A 17,797-nucleotide genomic window follows, 5' to 3' on the forward strand; every position below is an offset into this window, starting at 1 on the left:
GGGGGGGGGGGGGGGTGGGCTGGGTGGGGGGGGGGGGGGTCCAGTCCCCTTGTCCGTGCCTTGGGTCCCCAGGCTGGCCCCGAGGCACTGACTGGTACAGTTTGCCTGGAAGTGGGAGTGGGGTCTGGTCCCCAGATCCAAGCCTCTGGTTCCCAGGCAGGCCCCAAGGTGTTGGTGGTGTGCCTGGGCCAGAACTAATTTTTTGTCCTTTGCTTCTAACATGGGGGAACTTCCTGTGGGAACCAGTACTTGAGTGTGTGGTTGTTTAAATTGCTACTTTGCTGCTGTTTCCCTAGGGAAGGCTTTTTGTGCAGCTCAGGGTTTAATAATTGATCTTTGTTGCTTTGCCTTTCATGGATTTGTCACCCCTCTTCCCCTGGGTGACAGAGCCACAAAGGATTACACAAAGCCCATCTATTTTGAGCATTGAGAAGCCCTGAAGAAGTTAATCTCCCAGAACCCTCAAGAGCAAGGCATTCTTTCCATTTGGAAAATTAACCACGAATTGGGGTTCTCTTTCCACATTTATTCTCCAGACCAGAAAGTTACAGGAAGAGAACATAGCTGGGGTTATAGTTTAACAATATAGGCTGGTAACATTCAGGAAAACAAGCCAGATGACATTCCATAAGGCAATTTAAGTGATTCAGCAACAAAAGCTTGATCTAAGCAAACATTCCTTCTCTCTACAGCAGCTTTCCAGTATCTTTACGTCTCAATCAGTAACTTGTCTGTCTTTGAACCAGCAGCCTTTCTATGTTACAATTCTTTATCTTACAACAGATACTATATAACCTGGGGAAATTTTTCTTGTTTTTCACAAGGTCAACATTTTATATGTACTTTTAAGAAGTTAAACTAAACCTGAAAATGCAAGAAACTAGGCCGTGTGAAATATATTTGCTTTATAGTATACTCCACAGATCTTATAGGTACTTCTGGCTCTCCAGAGACCCAGTGGATCTGTGTTCTGTAGAATCTCTGATCTGGGCCTGAGTTTTTCCAGCAAACTGCACCCCATGCAATTCTGCATTCCTGACCAGTCTCCTCTGAATGGTCTTGTGCTGATTGGGGGGCAGATCAGCTGTCTTTGCTGTGTCCCAGTGTTCCCCTGGTGGGCACGTCTCCCCCACCACCTGTGCTCCAAACACTTCCCATGGGATAGGCCCTGTGTCAGTCCCTTGCGATGACTCACTGGCCTCTGAATGGCTCCCTTTTTTCAGTTGTTCTGGCTACTCGCTCCTGGGTGGGTCCACGAGAACCCTATTAGTGGTCTTGCTGTCCTGGGGGCTGCCAAGGCCCTCTTCTCCCCTGCTGCCTCCAAGTAACTCCATCTAAAGGGCACAGCTACAGCTTCTGCCACCTCCTGCTCCATGAGCTCAGCAGCTCCAGCCTTAAAGCAGCCGTGGCCCGAAATGGTCAGAGCAGATTTTTCTTTCTCTAATCGTGGTTTCTCCCACCTTTATGCACTCTGTAGGTCTTTCCTCCTCTTCCCCTGAGCTCCAGTGACCCTAGCTTGGCGGATGTTACATTTTTATAGTTTTAAATTTGGTTAATTTGTGGGAGAGAGTGATGCTGGGGACCATCTATTCTGCCATCTTGATTGGATCCTCTGCATTGTTTTTTTTTTTTTTTTTTTTTCCTTTTTGTCTTTTTTTCGTGTCTGGCAACGGATCGCAACCCTCAGTGTCATACCCGTACCGGACCGGGACCGGCAACGGGATCGCAACCCTCGGTGTTGCTCCCGCACCGCGCTCAGCCAGTGAGCGGGAACTGAACCCTCGGCGGGAGCGCCACTGCGCTCCCAAGCAGCACACTGTAGCAGTGCGCCACTGGGCCGGCCCTGCATTGTTATTTTTTATTGTTGTTAAAGCATTTGTATAGAAAAGAATGCTGGCCTGAAGCCACTTGGAAAGATTTAAGGAGGTAGTTAAAGAACAACTATAAGGATATGTTTAAAAGTTAAAAAAAAAAAAAAAAAAAAAAGCCAAAAAACATGGTAATTGGAATAAAAGACGAGAGGAAAAGTTGAAGCCTGATAGGAAGATGCAAGCATGTAAGAGGTAAGAGGTCACATAGAAAAAAATTTCCCTGAGGGCCGGGCTGTGGCTCACTCGGGAGTGCAGTGCTGATAACACCAAGGCCATGGGTTCAGATCCTATATAGGGATGGCCAGTTAGCTCACTTGGGAGAGCATGGTGCTGACAACACCAAGTCAAGGGTTAAGATCCCCTTACTGGTCATCTTTAAAAAATAAAGACAGAAAGAAATTTCCCTGAGTTAGACCAAAACAAAAATAGTGAGAAGCCACTCCAGGCAAACTTGATTATAGTTAAAACATAAGTAAATGTTAAATTTTATAGTAGATAAGGAAAAATCTATGCGCACCTTAAAATGAAGTAGGATTGGATATGCCAGCAAAGGAATTGTCATTTTTCAGAAGGCTACAGCACCCCATGTCCCCAAGGAAGGGGAAGCAGTAGTCAGAGATGTAGCCCAGCAAAGGACTAAATTACAGCAAATTTAATTGAAGATCTCCCTTGGCTTTATCATGATTCTAGAATTGGGAAACGCATTATTCTATAAAAACAATAAGGGTTCCAATGAGCCAAGCAGAGGACGTTGGTTTTATAGACAGAAAAAGGCAAAAGAAAGCAGAAACAAAGAACAAAAGGCAGATGGATCACTTCAAAGTTACTTTCTGTGTAAGGTGGGGACAGGAAGACAGAATAATAGAAAAATAATATCGGGTTACTTCAGGCTGTCTCTTTTGTGTGAAGATTAAAGCAGAGAGAACTTCACTATCATCCCTATTGAAGATTTACACTGGCCTGTTCAGGAAATTGGCTGTTATCTTTCTCCTGACTTCTCAGAAGTTCTGACCAGTCTAAGTGACTTAGCAGGGGTGACTCCATTTTGATTTTTAGTCTGGTCTTTTGGGACCTAGTGCAGGAACTTAGTCCAAAACAATGGCCTCCTGTAATTTTTGTTTAGCAGGCCTTATGTGGAATAGGTGGAAATGGCCCAAAATAGAGACTGAGAGAAGTTGGAGACTTAACAGTACAATACTGAAGGGTCCCCTGGTGGGACAGCAGCAACTTTTTTCATAAGGTAAAAATATTTATTCTCCTACCAGCAAAAGAGAAAGGAATGCATCATCTCCAAGGTAATTTAGATGGTCACTTCCAAGCAAAGCTGTTGGTGGTACTGGGGGCTCATTCAAGGTCACACATGCTGGCTGGGTGAGCGTCTCTGTTGTGTAACCCGACAGTACCCACTGCCGTTCCTCCAGGGCCCACGTGGTGAGCTGCAACTGGGTCAGAGGCAGGTGCTCTCTGGGCTGCTGGTGGGTGGAGCAGGGAGACTGTGACCTGCCTGCGGCCACCATGTCTCAGAAGTGGAGCCGGGGCCAGAGCACAGGGCTCACCTCTTCTATCTGTTGCTAACTTGTGTTCTGCATCTGCAAGATCTTTCCTACACATCCAAGCTCACCAAGGTAAGCTCTGTTGTAGATTTAGCTGCTCCGAGTCCCTGCCAGAAGGAGCAGCCGTGAATTCAGCCTTTCTTGCTACTTCCGGCATCTTCACTGAATGTTTCAAGTCGTGGTAGCTTGATTGGCTGACCTTTGTTTGGGAAACGACTTTTTTTTTTTTTTTAATCTACTGTTTACATAGTGTTCTTGTACCTTTTTTAAAAATGGTGATGGGACTTATGAGTAATGTGTGAGGTTTACTGCCACAGGAGCAACTTTTAAAATAATTATCTTATTTGGAAAGTGCAGAATGAAAGGGAAAGGTAAACATCTTGCTTTCAGAAGTGCCAAGTCAGAAAATCAAGCCAATTCATGTCCTCAAGTTAGAGGCAGTGCAGCACAGAGAAGTTTAGAGTACTTTTTTTTTTTTTTTTTTTTTAAAGATGACCGGTAAGGGGATCTCAACCCTTGGCTTGGTGTTGTCAGCACCACGCTCAGCCAGTGAGCAAACCGGCCATCCCTATATGGGATCCGAACCCGTGGCCTTGGTGTTATCAACACCGCACTCTACCGAGTGAGCCACAGGTGGGCCCCTAGAGTACTTTTTAAGAGTCAAAATGGAATGGTAAATGGTAAAAGAACAGTCTGTTCCAGAACGGTGCTATGCTGTGAAGGCTGTGGCCCTCCCAGACAACACATGTGTTCTGTGATGACATGCTTATGAAGGACGTGTATATTTGGTCCTATTCTCTCTTCTGCAACTTGTAACCCAGTGATTGTGTCCTGCAGTGAGGTAGTATACATGTGATCACAATGTGTATATTACCAACCCAAACAAAAGTTTCAGACAAAAACTTAGCCTTATTCTTCAATGCACTCTGACATTTAATATTTTTGCAACGTTTTTCTTTTTAAGTTCCGTTTGCAACTCACTACATTTCTTTGACTTCATGATTTGAAACACGCTATTCTAAAATAAACTGGAATTTCAGTTTTGATGATATAGCCAGGCTCTCTCAACATGGTATAAGAGGAAAGGTTACTGAACTTGGAATTAGAAAAATTGAGTCCAAGTCCAAGCTCTGATGTTTGTTAAATGTGAAAACTAGCCCAAATTTTATTGCCTCAGGCCCTCTGTTTCCCCATCTATAAAATGAGGACAACACCATCTCTATCCACCTCTGTTTCCCCATCTATAAAATGAGGACAACACCATCTCTATCCACCTCACAGAATGGCCAAAGAAAAATTAAAATAATTTTCCAAATGTAAACATTATAGAAAGAGATTGCATAAGTAATTTGATTGTCATAGTCAAAGTCATGATGACAGGAAAGAACAGCATCTCCTTAATGACAAGAGTAAAAATAAAAGTTGATGACCAATATGTAATGCCTTCCAGGCATTAGAGGGACCATTAGCTACAACCTCCTCTAGTAGGAGAGGCGATGATCTTGGCAGTAACCACATTGTTATCCCATTTTACAGAGGAACAACTGAGGTAAGGCACGTGTAAAGTTGAGGACCTCCCTGGCCTTTATTTACCTGATGCAGCTGGGAAGTGAAGTGCACTCAAGAAAACCACACCGCACTTGCATTTATTCTCAGTGGCGAGGCTTGACGCTCACCCCTGTCCTTCTGCAAAACCGCCTTCCCCAAGTCCTGGACTCTTGCCTGATTCTGATACCTCTTTTTCTCCATCCCCGCCCTTCTCCAAGCAGGCAGCAGTTGCTTGTTTATTCAGTTCGTTCAGCATCTTTCTTGAGAGCTTTCTGTGTGTCGGGCCCTATTCTTATTCTAAGCACTCAGGCTAGAGCAGTGAACCAGACAAAATGCGGCCACCGTACTGGGGCTTAGACTTGAGTGGAGCATATACTGTCTTTCTTTCTGCTTGACTTTCCCAAGTAAATCGAGTTAGGTAGCAGGATTAGACCATAAAGAAGCAGAGAGACAGATACAAGGGCACTTCAAAAAGTTCATGGAAAGTTCATGGATTTGTATTATCTTTAAATTCTATTTTTTCACAAACTTTTTGAAGTACCCTTGTCATCCAGGGAGCTTTTAGCAGCTCCAAGACCATGGGCATAGTCTTAGGTCTCTGAGATGCATGGAGAAGATGATGACTTGGAGTTAGTGAAAAAAGTCATGGTGAGCATAGATGGAGAGAATGTTCTAGGTGTAGAGTCAGCAGATAACACCCCATCAAGACCATCCTTCAAAAGATGACCAGACCTACCCAGGATGGCCTTTTCTGTAAGACCATTAATAAAGAAATAAGGCCCCAGCAACCACAGCAGCACCCCAGGAAGAAGAGAAAGCCCGTGCTTTCTGGGACTACAGAATAGGTGGAGGACAGTCAACCCTCGCTTGCCCTTGGCAGAGTTTTCACATTGTTAGCATTGTTTGCATTGCTTACTATTGTAGTAATCCCCATTCCAAAATCTGATCACCATTGTCTCTGTCCTGCTTAATCAGGGGCTTTGTTGACATAAAAGAAAACCTTACTTAACTTGAGAAGAATTATGCAGGTGTCCCAGGCCACCCTGTGAAAGTGCAACGTGAGTGGCAAGCCTGGTGTGACCCAGTAGGTCCTCCCCTCCCCCCTAGCCCCTAGCGAAGTTCCTCCACCTGGATACCTAGAATTAGACCCAGGTGACTTGCACTTCTGAGAGGAGCAGCCACTTCCTTCTCTCTGGCCTACTTTCAAATTCTAATTGCCCCTGGAAGCTCTATATATTAAGCATGATTGTTAGTATGAATGTGTTGATATAAACTTTTTTTTTTTTTTTTCTTGGCAGCTGGCTGGTACAGGGATCGAACCCTGGACTTTGGTGTTATCAGCACCACGTGGTAACCAACTGAGCTAACCAGCAGCCCTACAAAAACACTTTCTTCACTCACTGTGCAGAGAGGTTGTCATTAGGTCAATCCTAGCAGCAGGGGGAGAAGGGCCACCAGAATGAGGCAGGGTGGAGTGGGTTAAGGGAGACCTGGATTCAAATCTTGACCAAGTGGTTTGAAGCCAGTTGTTGAATATCTTGGATCTTCCATATACTCACCTGAGAATTTGGGGGAAATATAGAAAAGATGGTAATTCAGGTCTTTATCCGGTTTAATTTTTTTAACTGAAGAACTATAAATTCCCAAAAGCTTAGATATCTAACAGAAATATCGTGAATGTCTGTTATCTGTCCAGCACAGTGCTAGGCAAGGGATGGTCCAATGGAGAGGTAAATGTGTGTCTTAGTCCATTTTGTGTTGCTACAACAGAAATATGAGAGAGAGAGAGAGATGGCGCCAGGGTCTTTTTAAGCAACGATCTCTGGCGGGAACTAATAGAGCGAGAACTCACTCATTAATCCCCCCGCCCCCAGGGAGAGCATGAACCCATTCATGAGGGATCCGCCCCCATGACTCAATCAGTTTCCAACACTGCCACATTGGGGATCAAATTTCCACGTGAGTTTTGGTGGGGACAACACATCCAAACTCTATCAATGTGTAAATAAACAATTGCCATTTGGTGTGTTAAAGATTTCAGAATCAGTGCAAAAAAGTAGTGGGCAGATAAGAAGTTCTGATCAATTCAGTCTGTGTTGTCTTGGGAGTGCTTCACCTGCTGCATGTACACCAACAATTTACTAGCCAGTGTTTTAGTCACTTTCAAGCATTTGTTGACTCTTCCTCTGTCACTTATTAATAGCTACTCATTACCATGTTTGTGATGGAGAAAACTAAAGAAATATGACTCTATCCCCAGCAATAATGAATAAGAAGTTCATTGACAAAGGAGGGCTTGCCTGACTCACCTAAGGAATATTTGAAACACCTTTCCATTTTAGCTGCAGATGGATGAAACGTTACCCATTCATAAAACATTTAGAAATAACCAGTTTTTAATTATATCTAAGACGCGCAAAAGAATAAATGTCACTTAATTTTGCTTTGTTTCTGTCTGATCAGCCATGGATTGTTTCAGACCTTCACTGAGCAATTCCTGGATTTATCCCACTGTGATCCTTTGCTTGTTTGGATTTTTCTCCATGATGAGACCGTCAGAACCATTCCTCATCCCATATTTGTCTGAACCAAGTAAAAACCTGACCAGTGCAGAGGTAAGTTAACAAACACACATATCTTAATGTGGCTTAATTCTACAGGATTTGAGCAAGGACATAGAATCGGGGCTTCATTCAACTTGAAATAAAATGAACACACTGACCTCAGTGAGTCCCATTTTCATAGTACAGGGGCACTTCAAAAAGTTCATGGAAAAATAGAATTAAAAGATAAAATGAATCTTTCCATGAACTTTCTGAAGTGCCCTCATATTTGTCACGGAATAGAACTGTTCAAACTACTCTTTCCTCCTCACACTTGCAAATATGGGCAGCCCAAACACATTCCATGTGTCATAAATAATTTAACTTTTTGTAGAGTCCCAACATTACTCTTAATGCCTGGGAACCTTTCAGGCCTTCATTGATCCTATTATACTAATCCTAAAATAAAATGGCTGCCAGGCATGAGATCTAGACCTAATAAACTGTCAGGCTGCTGAGGTAGAAGCAGGATCTCACAAAGAATTGTAGTATTTCTTTAGGAAGCTTAACTCAGTTTTGAAAAACTATTTACCAACAGGTGAGGCATTAACAGCTCTATCTTCCACCCTTTCACTCCTTCCCCAGAAGCCAAATTCTCTTACTTAATAGATCCACTTCTTTTCTTGTAACAAGTGCAACTAGAGGATGCACTGATCCAGCTGGATCCATCCATAGCCATGAAAACACAGTATAGAGTGTGTGGCTTCACCTAAAAGGCTAATTGGGGCCAGTTTGATTGGTGGTGAGATGCCTAGGACAGGAAGGCAAGGTTGCTCTGTAGTGACTTTGGGACCAGTCTGTTTCAGAGTTTCCCAGGCTGAAGCATGCCACAATTAAGACAATACACAGGACAGATAAGAGTCTAGAATCCACTCCATGAACCCACTGGGGTCTGCTTCTGCACCCACCGTCAGTGGAGCCTCCGTCCCAGGTGCAGCTCAGTCACACTGGCCTTTGTTCTGTGTTCTGCTGCTTCCTACAGCAGCCTCAGTGGAGCCAAATGTCAGTGATGAGGGCAAGTGCAGTGATGCAGAAGACTGCTGCACTCACCGTCAGGCCCCAGAGATCAACAGGTCCTTCCTTTCTGTCTGTGAGAACTGAGGTCCCATGCATTTCTGACTAAATTCATGAGGTGACCCATTTTAACCTGAGGCCAGATTTCTTTGATAATTCAGTTTATGATGTTACTATGGGCCAAAAGTTAAATTGTGAAGTATAGTTAAATTCCCTCAGCTTCACTGTGTTATTTAAAATAAAAATAATTTGGACTTAAAACCAAAAAAGAAAAAAATGAGGCAGCATTGAGGAAGCACAGACAGATTAGTGGAATTTTGAGGGAAAAGAGTTGTGAACCAAGCACATTTGTTTAGGGAAGAAATACATATGCGCTCCTGCTCCGTACTTCATCAAAGATATGAGTATTTACTCTTTTCCTATTTTAAGAACCTGAGAAACTTAGAAGTGTCTAAACAGTTTTTAAATAATTTACTCAACTGTACATACTATTTAACTTTAATGTATAGTTCAGATGGCGTATTGATCCGATATATGCTTCTGTTGCTGGGGTACACCTTAATATATAAGTTGGTTTGTTTTTGTTTTTTCGGTGGGGAAAGGGACTATCTTTTCTTAGTGGTTTCCTTGAAAATCAGTATTCTATCATGTTTTTCCATAATATGAAGAATATCCAGTGGGATGCAGAACTTGAACTACAAACCACATGTGCCTTAGTCAGGAGTACATTCACGGTCACATTACTTGTCACCTTCTCAGATCACCAATGAGATCCTCCCTGTTTGGACCTACTCTTACTTGGCCCTGCTGCTGCCTGTGTTTGTCATCACCGATTACGTCCGCTACAAGCCAGTCATCATCTTACAAGGGATTAGCTTCATCATTACCTGGCTGCTGCTCTTGTTTGGCCAAGGAGTCAAGACCATGCAGGTTGTGGAGTTCTTCTATGGGATGGTCACCGCCACCGAGGTGGCCTACTATGCCTACATCTACAGCGTGGTCAGCCCCGAGCACTATCAGAGAGTGAGCGGCTACTGTAGGAGTGTCACGCTGGTCGCCTACACCGCAGCCTCGGTGCTGGCCCAACTCCTGGTCTCCCTGGCGAACCTATCGTACTTTTACCTCAACGTCATATCTTTGGCCTCTGTCTGCGTGGCCTTCCTTTTCTCACTTTTTCTACCCATGCCCCAGAAGAGCATGTTCTTTCATGCAAAACCCAGCAAAGAAATGAAGTCACTAAGCACAAGCACAGTGCTGGAGGAACCTCTCAAGGGGGAAGCGCCAGGCTGTGAAGAGGAGAAACCCACTTTGGAAACACCCACCACTGCAGAGAACCTGGAGAATGGCCATCTGAGCAGCTCAAAGCTAAAAAAGGTGGTTTTGAGAGTTTTTGTGCAGTGGTTCCAAGATTTGAAGGAGTGCTACGCCTCCAAGCGTCTTTTTTACTGGTCCTTGTGGTGGGCTTTTTCCACAGCAGGTTTTAACCAAATTTTGAACTATGTTCAAATCCTGTGGGATTACAAGGCACCATCCCAGGATTCTGTCATCTATAATGGGGCAGTGGAAGCCCTTGCAACGTTTGGAGGTAAGTAAATGGTGCTTTTTCCTTCTTTGATGGGTTACTCTTTTAAGTTCTTTTCTCCGGGTCCTAAACTTCTTTACAGTAGGCATAATTTTTTTCAAGAATGGAAAGTACTGGAAAAATAAGAGTACCATAACCTTCTATTTGATGTGTTACAGTTACAACCAGTAACTCAAGAGCTCAGGGCTTAGCTCCAAACTCTGGTTGAATCCCTGAGATTCCATTTCATCATTAAGACAAGTATTAACAATGTGTCCTGTTCTTTCAGGATTGTTTTTAATACCAAAAAGAAAAAGTAAAGGGTTTTTACTAATTAGTTTAGCAAATAAATTAATGCTTCTAAATTGTCACTGGGAGAGTCATGTTAATAAAGGATTTGATCTTAGCTAGCCCTCACCTTTAACAATTCTAGGCTATACACCAACAATTTTCAAAAGTTGCTTTCTTTGGAGATTTAAATTTTGGTGGAAGAGATATGAAAGTCAGGATTCTAATATCAGAGAGAAATCTGCCTTTGAAGTTTACTCTACAATAAATATTTATATCCTAGTCAATGAGAGTTAAATGTCAAATGGGACTTTGAAAATATTTGCTAGGAAGTGGGAATTTTCCACACCCTCATTTACACAAAGTTTCAGAAAACCCACGTTTTATTATTGTCTCCCTTTTAGGTGATTCACTTTGACTCCTGGCAACCAGGACTGTGCTGGTTCACTGAAATTGTTGCTTCTCCATTTTAAATTCCTGGGGAGAAATAATTTTATTTCCTTTGTAGTCATGCCTCTTTCCTAGATCACGTGTAGAAAGTTAATTAATCAAAGGTCGGTAAATAATTACTAACCCTAATTACTGTCAATTATTCAACATCTTAAACTCTGTAAATCAATATAGGTCTTTTCACCCAAAGAGCCTTAAGTTAATTAGGGCAAATCTTGAAGACTTTGAGGTGGAGAATAGGAATAAGATTAATAATTATTAACAAAAGTTAATAATAAAGAGTAAAACTGACAATTCAATCTGACATATCTGGTTTCCATCACTGAAAAAAAAAAAACTAAGAATAAAAAATGATAAAGGAAAGGCAAATAGAGAGGCCAGGTATAGTCCCAAAGCATGTATTTCATCCTTTTTTCTTCTAACCTTTTGTATTAAATGACTGGGTTAATGTCTCCCTCCACTGCTGTGGTTAGGAATCTTTCTGGCCCTTCTGCATAGTACAGGGCCTGGTATGTAGTTGATACTAATTAAAAGTGTTAAGATTAAGTGGCTAAAAGAATAGGAAGTGAAAAGAGAAGCCAGAAGAAAACGTGGTTGAGAAAAAGATAAATCCACATCTAGGTGTGTAATAGTCTCTTTCTGTTGCTTATAACAAAACACCCGAAACTGGGTAATGTATAAAGAAACACAATTTATTTCTTACAGTTTTGGAGGCTGGGAAGCCCAAAGTCCAGGAACACATCTGGTGGGGGCCTTCTTCTACAACTACACAGGGTGTCACATGATGAGAATGGGCTGAGCAAGAGAGAGCTAGCCTGCTCCTTTGCTCTCTTTTTAAAGCCATCAGAACCACACCCGTTGCTCCATGATCAATTCATTCACAATCTAATAACCTCTCAAGGGCCCTGCCTTTCAGTTACCATAATAAAATTTTCCACCTTCTTAGCACTGTTACAGTGAGGATTAAGTTTTAATGAGTTTTTTGAGGGTGACATTCAATCCACAGCAAGGTGGATCACACAATTTTTGTGAAAACAATGTGCTCACCTTTTTAGAGTTGCCTTTACAAAAATGCAAGCATTACCCTATGTAAGGAATTTTCTGGAGAGTTATTCATTTCGTTGTCAATTGCCTTTATTTCAAAGTTTGGTATGTGAACCATTTATCTAAATTCACCTAAAATTTACCTAAAATTACCCAAGACTTGGGTTTGTAAGACAGCATGTTGATATTTCCCACATGCAAAGTTAGTGTATTTATTCTTCCTCAATGTATTTTTCCCAGGGTCTGTGGCTGCCTTTGCAGTGGGTTATGTGAAGGTCAACTGGGATCTTCTGGGAGAGCTGGCCCTGGCGATCTTCTCAGTGGTCAATGCAGGCTCTCTATTTCTCATGCATTACACGCCCAACATCTGGGCATGCTATGCTGGCTATTTGATATTCAAGTCCAGCTATATGCTTCTTATAACCATAGCAGCGTAAGTATTACCCATTCGTTCCACTCCTAAAACAAAACCATCTTCCTCTCTTTTCTGCATTCCTAAAGTTTCCCTGAGGGGGCCGGCCCGGTGGCGCACTGCTACAGTGCGCCGCTTGGGAGCGCGGCGGCGCTCCCACCGAGGGTTCGGATCCCACATACAGACTGGCCGCTCACTGGCTAAAGTTTCCCTGAGAACTTCAGATGGATTTTAATCAATTGCAATATTAAATGTTGACTACTTCATATTTAATTAAACACAGCTATGCCATTTTTTAATTTAACTATTTGCCCTCTAAATGTTGCTAAGACAAATCATCAAGAGGAAAAATCTCCATAGATTTTTAAAACAAAAGATAAATTGTCAGGTATTGACTTTTTATTTGCAGCAATTTGCTTTAACAAGATGTGATGAGATCTGGTTTTAAATGCTTAGGTTTAGATTTCAGCCCTAGTTTTATTTGGCTAGTTGAGTAACTCTAGGCACATACTTTTTTGTGTGAAACAAAACATGTTTAGGAATGATATAAAAAGTTGGATGCTGAGAAAAGTAGATGCAAAGATTACTAGAAAATAGCAGCTCACTTATATGGAACAAGGTGGTTTTTAATCATTTTCTAAAAAAGATTTCTGATTTAGAGTTGCCTTTAATCCTTGCATCTACTTTTTTCAGAGATCTTTTTTGGAAAACGATGAAAAACCATTTGGTTTCATATGTAAGTGTGCTAAAGTTGACTACACAAAATGTGCTTTGGTATTAACCAAAGAGATGAGAAACATTTGAATTTTAAATTGCATGGAGGAAGTGGAGATAAAAGCTTTATCACATTTTGTTGGTTTTTAATTTGTGAAAAATGTTTGATAAACAATTGACAAGATGCAGAAGTACAAGAACCCAGAGAGTAGATCATGAGACAAAGGAAAGAGATGAAAGTAGTTGGCAAGTTTTGTTTGGTTTTTGGTGGCTGGCTGGTACAAAGATCCTACCCCTTGACCTGGTAAGTTTCTTTTTTTTTTCACTGAAATTTCTCTGTTTAATGAATCAGACTCATATGTCTTGAGTTTTGTTTTTGTTTTTGTTTTTAATTTGAGGATTTTCTTAAGGTAGGATTACATTATTTCTTTGCATTTATTCTATTTCTGAATAGAACCCAAAGCCTTTTAACCTGCATTCTGAGGAAGAACTTTAAATAATGTACATTTACCAGTCTTTCATAAATGTTTTGTAATAAGACTTTTAAATCTATATATTTATTAGAAATAAATTAGTTACAGATTCACTCAGTTGTACAAACAGTCATGGTCTGGGTCTTCCAAAGAATAATTCACCTACTAAACTTTGAAACTGTCAATGTAGGCAATAAAATGAATAACTCTCCAGGAAATTTCTCAGATAAGGTAATGCTTGCATTTTCATAAAAATTCATTGCAAAACAGTATCTAAAATACAATAACATCTAATATTCTCAAATTATGAGAGCTTTGAACATTTAGGTTTAATTTCTGGAAAGCACTAAATTGGACAGAAGGAGTTTTGCCATGTTACCTGTAATTCAGCCTTTCACAGCACTTTTTTTTTTTTTTTTTGGCAGCTGGCCCATGCAGGGATCTGAGCCCTTGACCATTACAACACTGCACTCTACCCAACTGAGCTAATTGGCTAACCTTTTTAACTTCCTTTCTTTGATCTGCCTGTTTGTCTAGACTGGAGGAGATTTAGACAAGAAATGCTGTTAGCAAACACTGCTTTCTTTATCTTTTAAAGATAAGAATTGCATGCATGTTATGGTTAATATGGTTTTCCATGTTTTCATGATAGATTTCAGATTGCAGTTAATCTGAGTGTGGAACGCTATGCCTTGGTGTTTGGAATCAACACCTTCATTGCCTTGGTCATTCAGACCATCATGACTGTGATCATAGTGGATCAGAGAGGGCTCAACCTCCCAATCAGCATTCAGGTGAGCTGCAATATTTGTTTTCCTACTAACATAGTTGATGAAAATGTAACTTGGTAACCTCCAAGGTTTTAACTGAATTTTAATTAATTCAGTTAATTAAAAAATTAAATTTTTAAATATTACAACTAGCAATATTTAAATTTCTTACATGCCTTGGCTAGACAAATTTTAAAATACACAATTCCTTAATTATAGTATTGTGATTATCATACTGTAAACACCAAGTAGGTTTCCAGCAATAATTGCAACTACAATATGTAGCTGAATAAGGCAGATAAAAAGTAACCTCAGTGTCTAAAATTTATTATTGCAAATATTGCATATAGCATTATACCAGCCTCCGAACATAGACACATAGATCAGTGGGATCTAGTGTGTTTTCACTATTGGTGATAGCAACTAAGATTTGAACCCAAGCAACCAGCTTTGAAGTAAGGACTCTTTGTCACTGTGTCCTTTGCATTTTCATACTTGATTTTTAGGAGAAAAGAGTATTGTTCAATCTAAGTGACCTATATTAACATCCTGGTCTCAGTTACCCCATAATCCAAGCAAACCATCAACATCATTATGTATTATCAATTACATAGACAGTCAGATTTTATATGTGGCTAATTATTTGGGTTTTTGCTTTTTTCTCTAGTTTTTAGTTTACGGGAGTTATTTTGCAGTCATTGCTGTGATTTTCCTAATGAGAAGCATATATATTATCTGCTCAGCCAAATGCCAAAAGGAAATACAGAACCCTGTTACAAGCCGGAATCCAGATGGGCCTCCCCCAGAAGAACCTGGTAATGTTGTCATGTCAACGCAGCTCTAAACTCACTACTTCAACTGCTGCCGCGGTTTTCAAAGTCGCCCGATGAAAATGAGGGATTTTGAGACAGATAGCATTGTTTTGCCACAAATTGACATGGATTCCAATGAACCTTTGTACAACCACAACATAACCTCAGTTTTAGACCAGACATCTGTGTTCCCAGCTACACTGGAGGCAGCTGGCAGGGCCCACCATCACAATCAAACAAGCCATGGTGGGGACCCCCGTGTTAGCAGTAACTGGAAAATTCTGGCTTTGATCACAAGGACACAAATGGCATGGAAACAAACCATGGACAAACTCCAGCCATCCTGGAGTTGACGTTCTTCATTTATGAGCAGAGATGCTAACTGGACTGACCACGTTGCTTAGCTCAGATACTTGTTTGCTTTTACCCCAGCAGGCAACACATAGGATATTTTTGACATGTGATCCATTTTCCTTCCTCTTCTAGTAAGTATATTTCTGTTTAACTTACAGTTCTCTGTGAGAATTACAAGGTTCAGTCCCATTTCTAAGGACGCCTCTTCGACCCTGATAACACAGCATTATTGACAAGCTATGATTTGATAGTATCACCATTTAATATTTTTTCATGGTTATCTTTCACTTTGGCTCTGCTGAGCTTTGTTGTTGAAACTCTACCTCGGGAATGGCTCCAGACGCTCCTGTGTGTCCACAGAATGACATTCACATCCATTCCCAGTGGCCTGGGAGACGCAGTGAGTCTTCTCCCCACCAGGACCCCAGACAAGTGTTTTAATGCTAATCAGTGTGATGTCTGTCTAAAACAAGAAAACTTAAGGAGAACTTTCCAGGTGCTTCTAGAAGTAATTGTAACTAAGAAAATAGTGATGGGGGAATGAAACACCTAATTTTTAAATGGCAAAGATTGTGCTAAATAAAATGTATCCAGAAATTTTAAAGAGTCTTTCTAATTTTCTAATCATTTCTGCTAAGAGTAATCTGAGCATGTCTGTCCTTTGAAACTTCAATAGAGGATGCATTGAGCAGCATTCCTGAGAATAAAGAATGATGACTATAGATTTACATTTCAAATATACTGTTCTCCAAATCACAAAATTCATTTGCGGGACTGAAAATAAAACTCAGCCTAAAACCAATACACTCGATTAATGGGGAAACCAATAATATTCCTACTTACACCAAAAGCAAAGAGAAGATGGCCAGCGTTATCCTTCTTATTATTTTACCTATTGTACTAGAGGCATTTAGCAGCACAATTAGATAAGTTAAAAAAAAAAAAAAAAAGAATCAAAGTCAAAACTTGGAAAGGAGGAGGCAAAACACTCCAGCAACTCAACTAAAAACTGAGATAGTAGCAAAGAAACCAATAGCTTTCCTACAACAACAACCATTTAGAAGATGTTAGGACAGGAAAAGATCCCGTTTATAGTGGAACAAAAATGATAAAATACCTAAAATTATATTCTTTCTATTTAATAATTTAATAAATGCGTAAGACATTTATGAACAAGCCTAAAAACACTCTTAAATGTTCTAAACTAAACGTATAAAGAAGCCTACCTTGTTCTTGGTTTAGTTAGGAAGAAAAAATATATAGAGACATCAGGTCCCCCTAAATGAATGTATGAGTTAAAAGCCCATCCCTGAGAAAAATTAACGACACATTTGTTTTTTTCAGAACTAGTATAGATGACTCTAAATTTTATTTGGAAAATTAACGAAGAAGAACCAAGAAAATAATTGCTTTATAAAAGGGGCACAGGTAATTTTACCAACCATAACACATTTTTAAGAACACATGTATCTGTCTACCTGTTTCCAATGTATTAATAGCTACCTACTGAAAGACTGTGTCCATTTTATTGACACAGGACACTCTAACAGAAAATTTATACTACTAATAATTTTTTTAAGTTTTATCCTAAATTAGGATACTTTATGGATTCCAATGAACCTCATCAAAAAGTCTGTTACCCGCATTAAAGCCACCCGTCTACAAGGCTCCATGAAACCATTGTCATCAATTTCAAGGACATGCACATATGCCTCAGCAAACTAGAACGTCGGGGAGTCTCTGACCAATGTTATTACAATCTACCAACATGCTCAATAACCACAAGTAGTCTCTACTTTTCTGAGAAAAATGCCACAGGGAGTGACCAGTGTCCCCTGATTTAGTTTATAGACTTTATCAATGTAACAGATTTTTCTTCCTGCTCTGAGCCATTTTCTAGTATCTAAAGGACATTTACTTTATTTCCAATTATCTGATCTCTTTTCAAAGGAAAATTTTTCAACCCTGAAATGCTGAAGTATTATCAGCTGGTTATTCAATATTTCATTATAATTTATCATTATCTAATTTATCAAGCTGTGTTTTCTCCAGACCGTAGTCCGGGAGTAAGTTTTCCAAAACTCCTGTCTTCCAGCCATCGCGTTCTCTACCACTCGTGGAGGACTTAGAAGAAACAGTTATCTCTTCGTTCCTTAATTTTCCTGTTGTGAAAAATAGGAAAAATAATGTATAGATTAAGATATTTGTGATTACTTAACGACTATAGCATGATGACTGTTGACTTAAGTATTTTTATAAGACGTCAAAGCCTGTCTATGTAGGAAAACTCTGGGATGAAAGCTTAACTTTAAAGTGGCATAGTTTTGTGG

At 40.4% G+C, this 17,797-nt stretch overlaps 1 protein-coding gene across 1 annotated transcript in view; it reads left to right on the top strand.

Annotated features, from left to right (window-relative positions):
* SLC19A3 (solute carrier family 19 (thiamine transporter), member 3) overlaps positions 1-16,071 on the top strand; it is a 22,231-nt gene extending 6,160 nt beyond the window's left edge. Inside the window, exons 2-6 of the mRNA XM_008591809.1 lie at positions 7,436-7,587; positions 9,349-10,174; positions 12,173-12,365; positions 14,184-14,325; positions 14,969-16,071. Of these exons, the coding sequence (XP_008590031.1) occupies positions 7,438-7,587; positions 9,349-10,174; positions 12,173-12,365; positions 14,184-14,325; positions 14,969-15,145 (1,488 nt within the window). The 5' untranslated portion in view covers positions 7,436-7,437 and the 3' untranslated portion in view covers positions 15,146-16,071. The remainder of the gene's footprint in view (positions 1-7,435; positions 7,588-9,348; positions 10,175-12,172; positions 12,366-14,183; positions 14,326-14,968) is intronic.
* The last annotated feature ends 1,726 nt before the right edge of the window (positions 16,072-17,797 follow it).

Source organism: Galeopterus variegatus, unplaced genomic scaffold (genome assembly GCF_000696425.1).
Source record: "Galeopterus variegatus unplaced genomic scaffold, G_variegatus-3.0.2 Scaffold7305, whole genome shotgun sequence".
Taxonomy (NCBI): domain Eukaryota; kingdom Metazoa; phylum Chordata; class Mammalia; order Dermoptera; family Cynocephalidae; genus Galeopterus; species Galeopterus variegatus.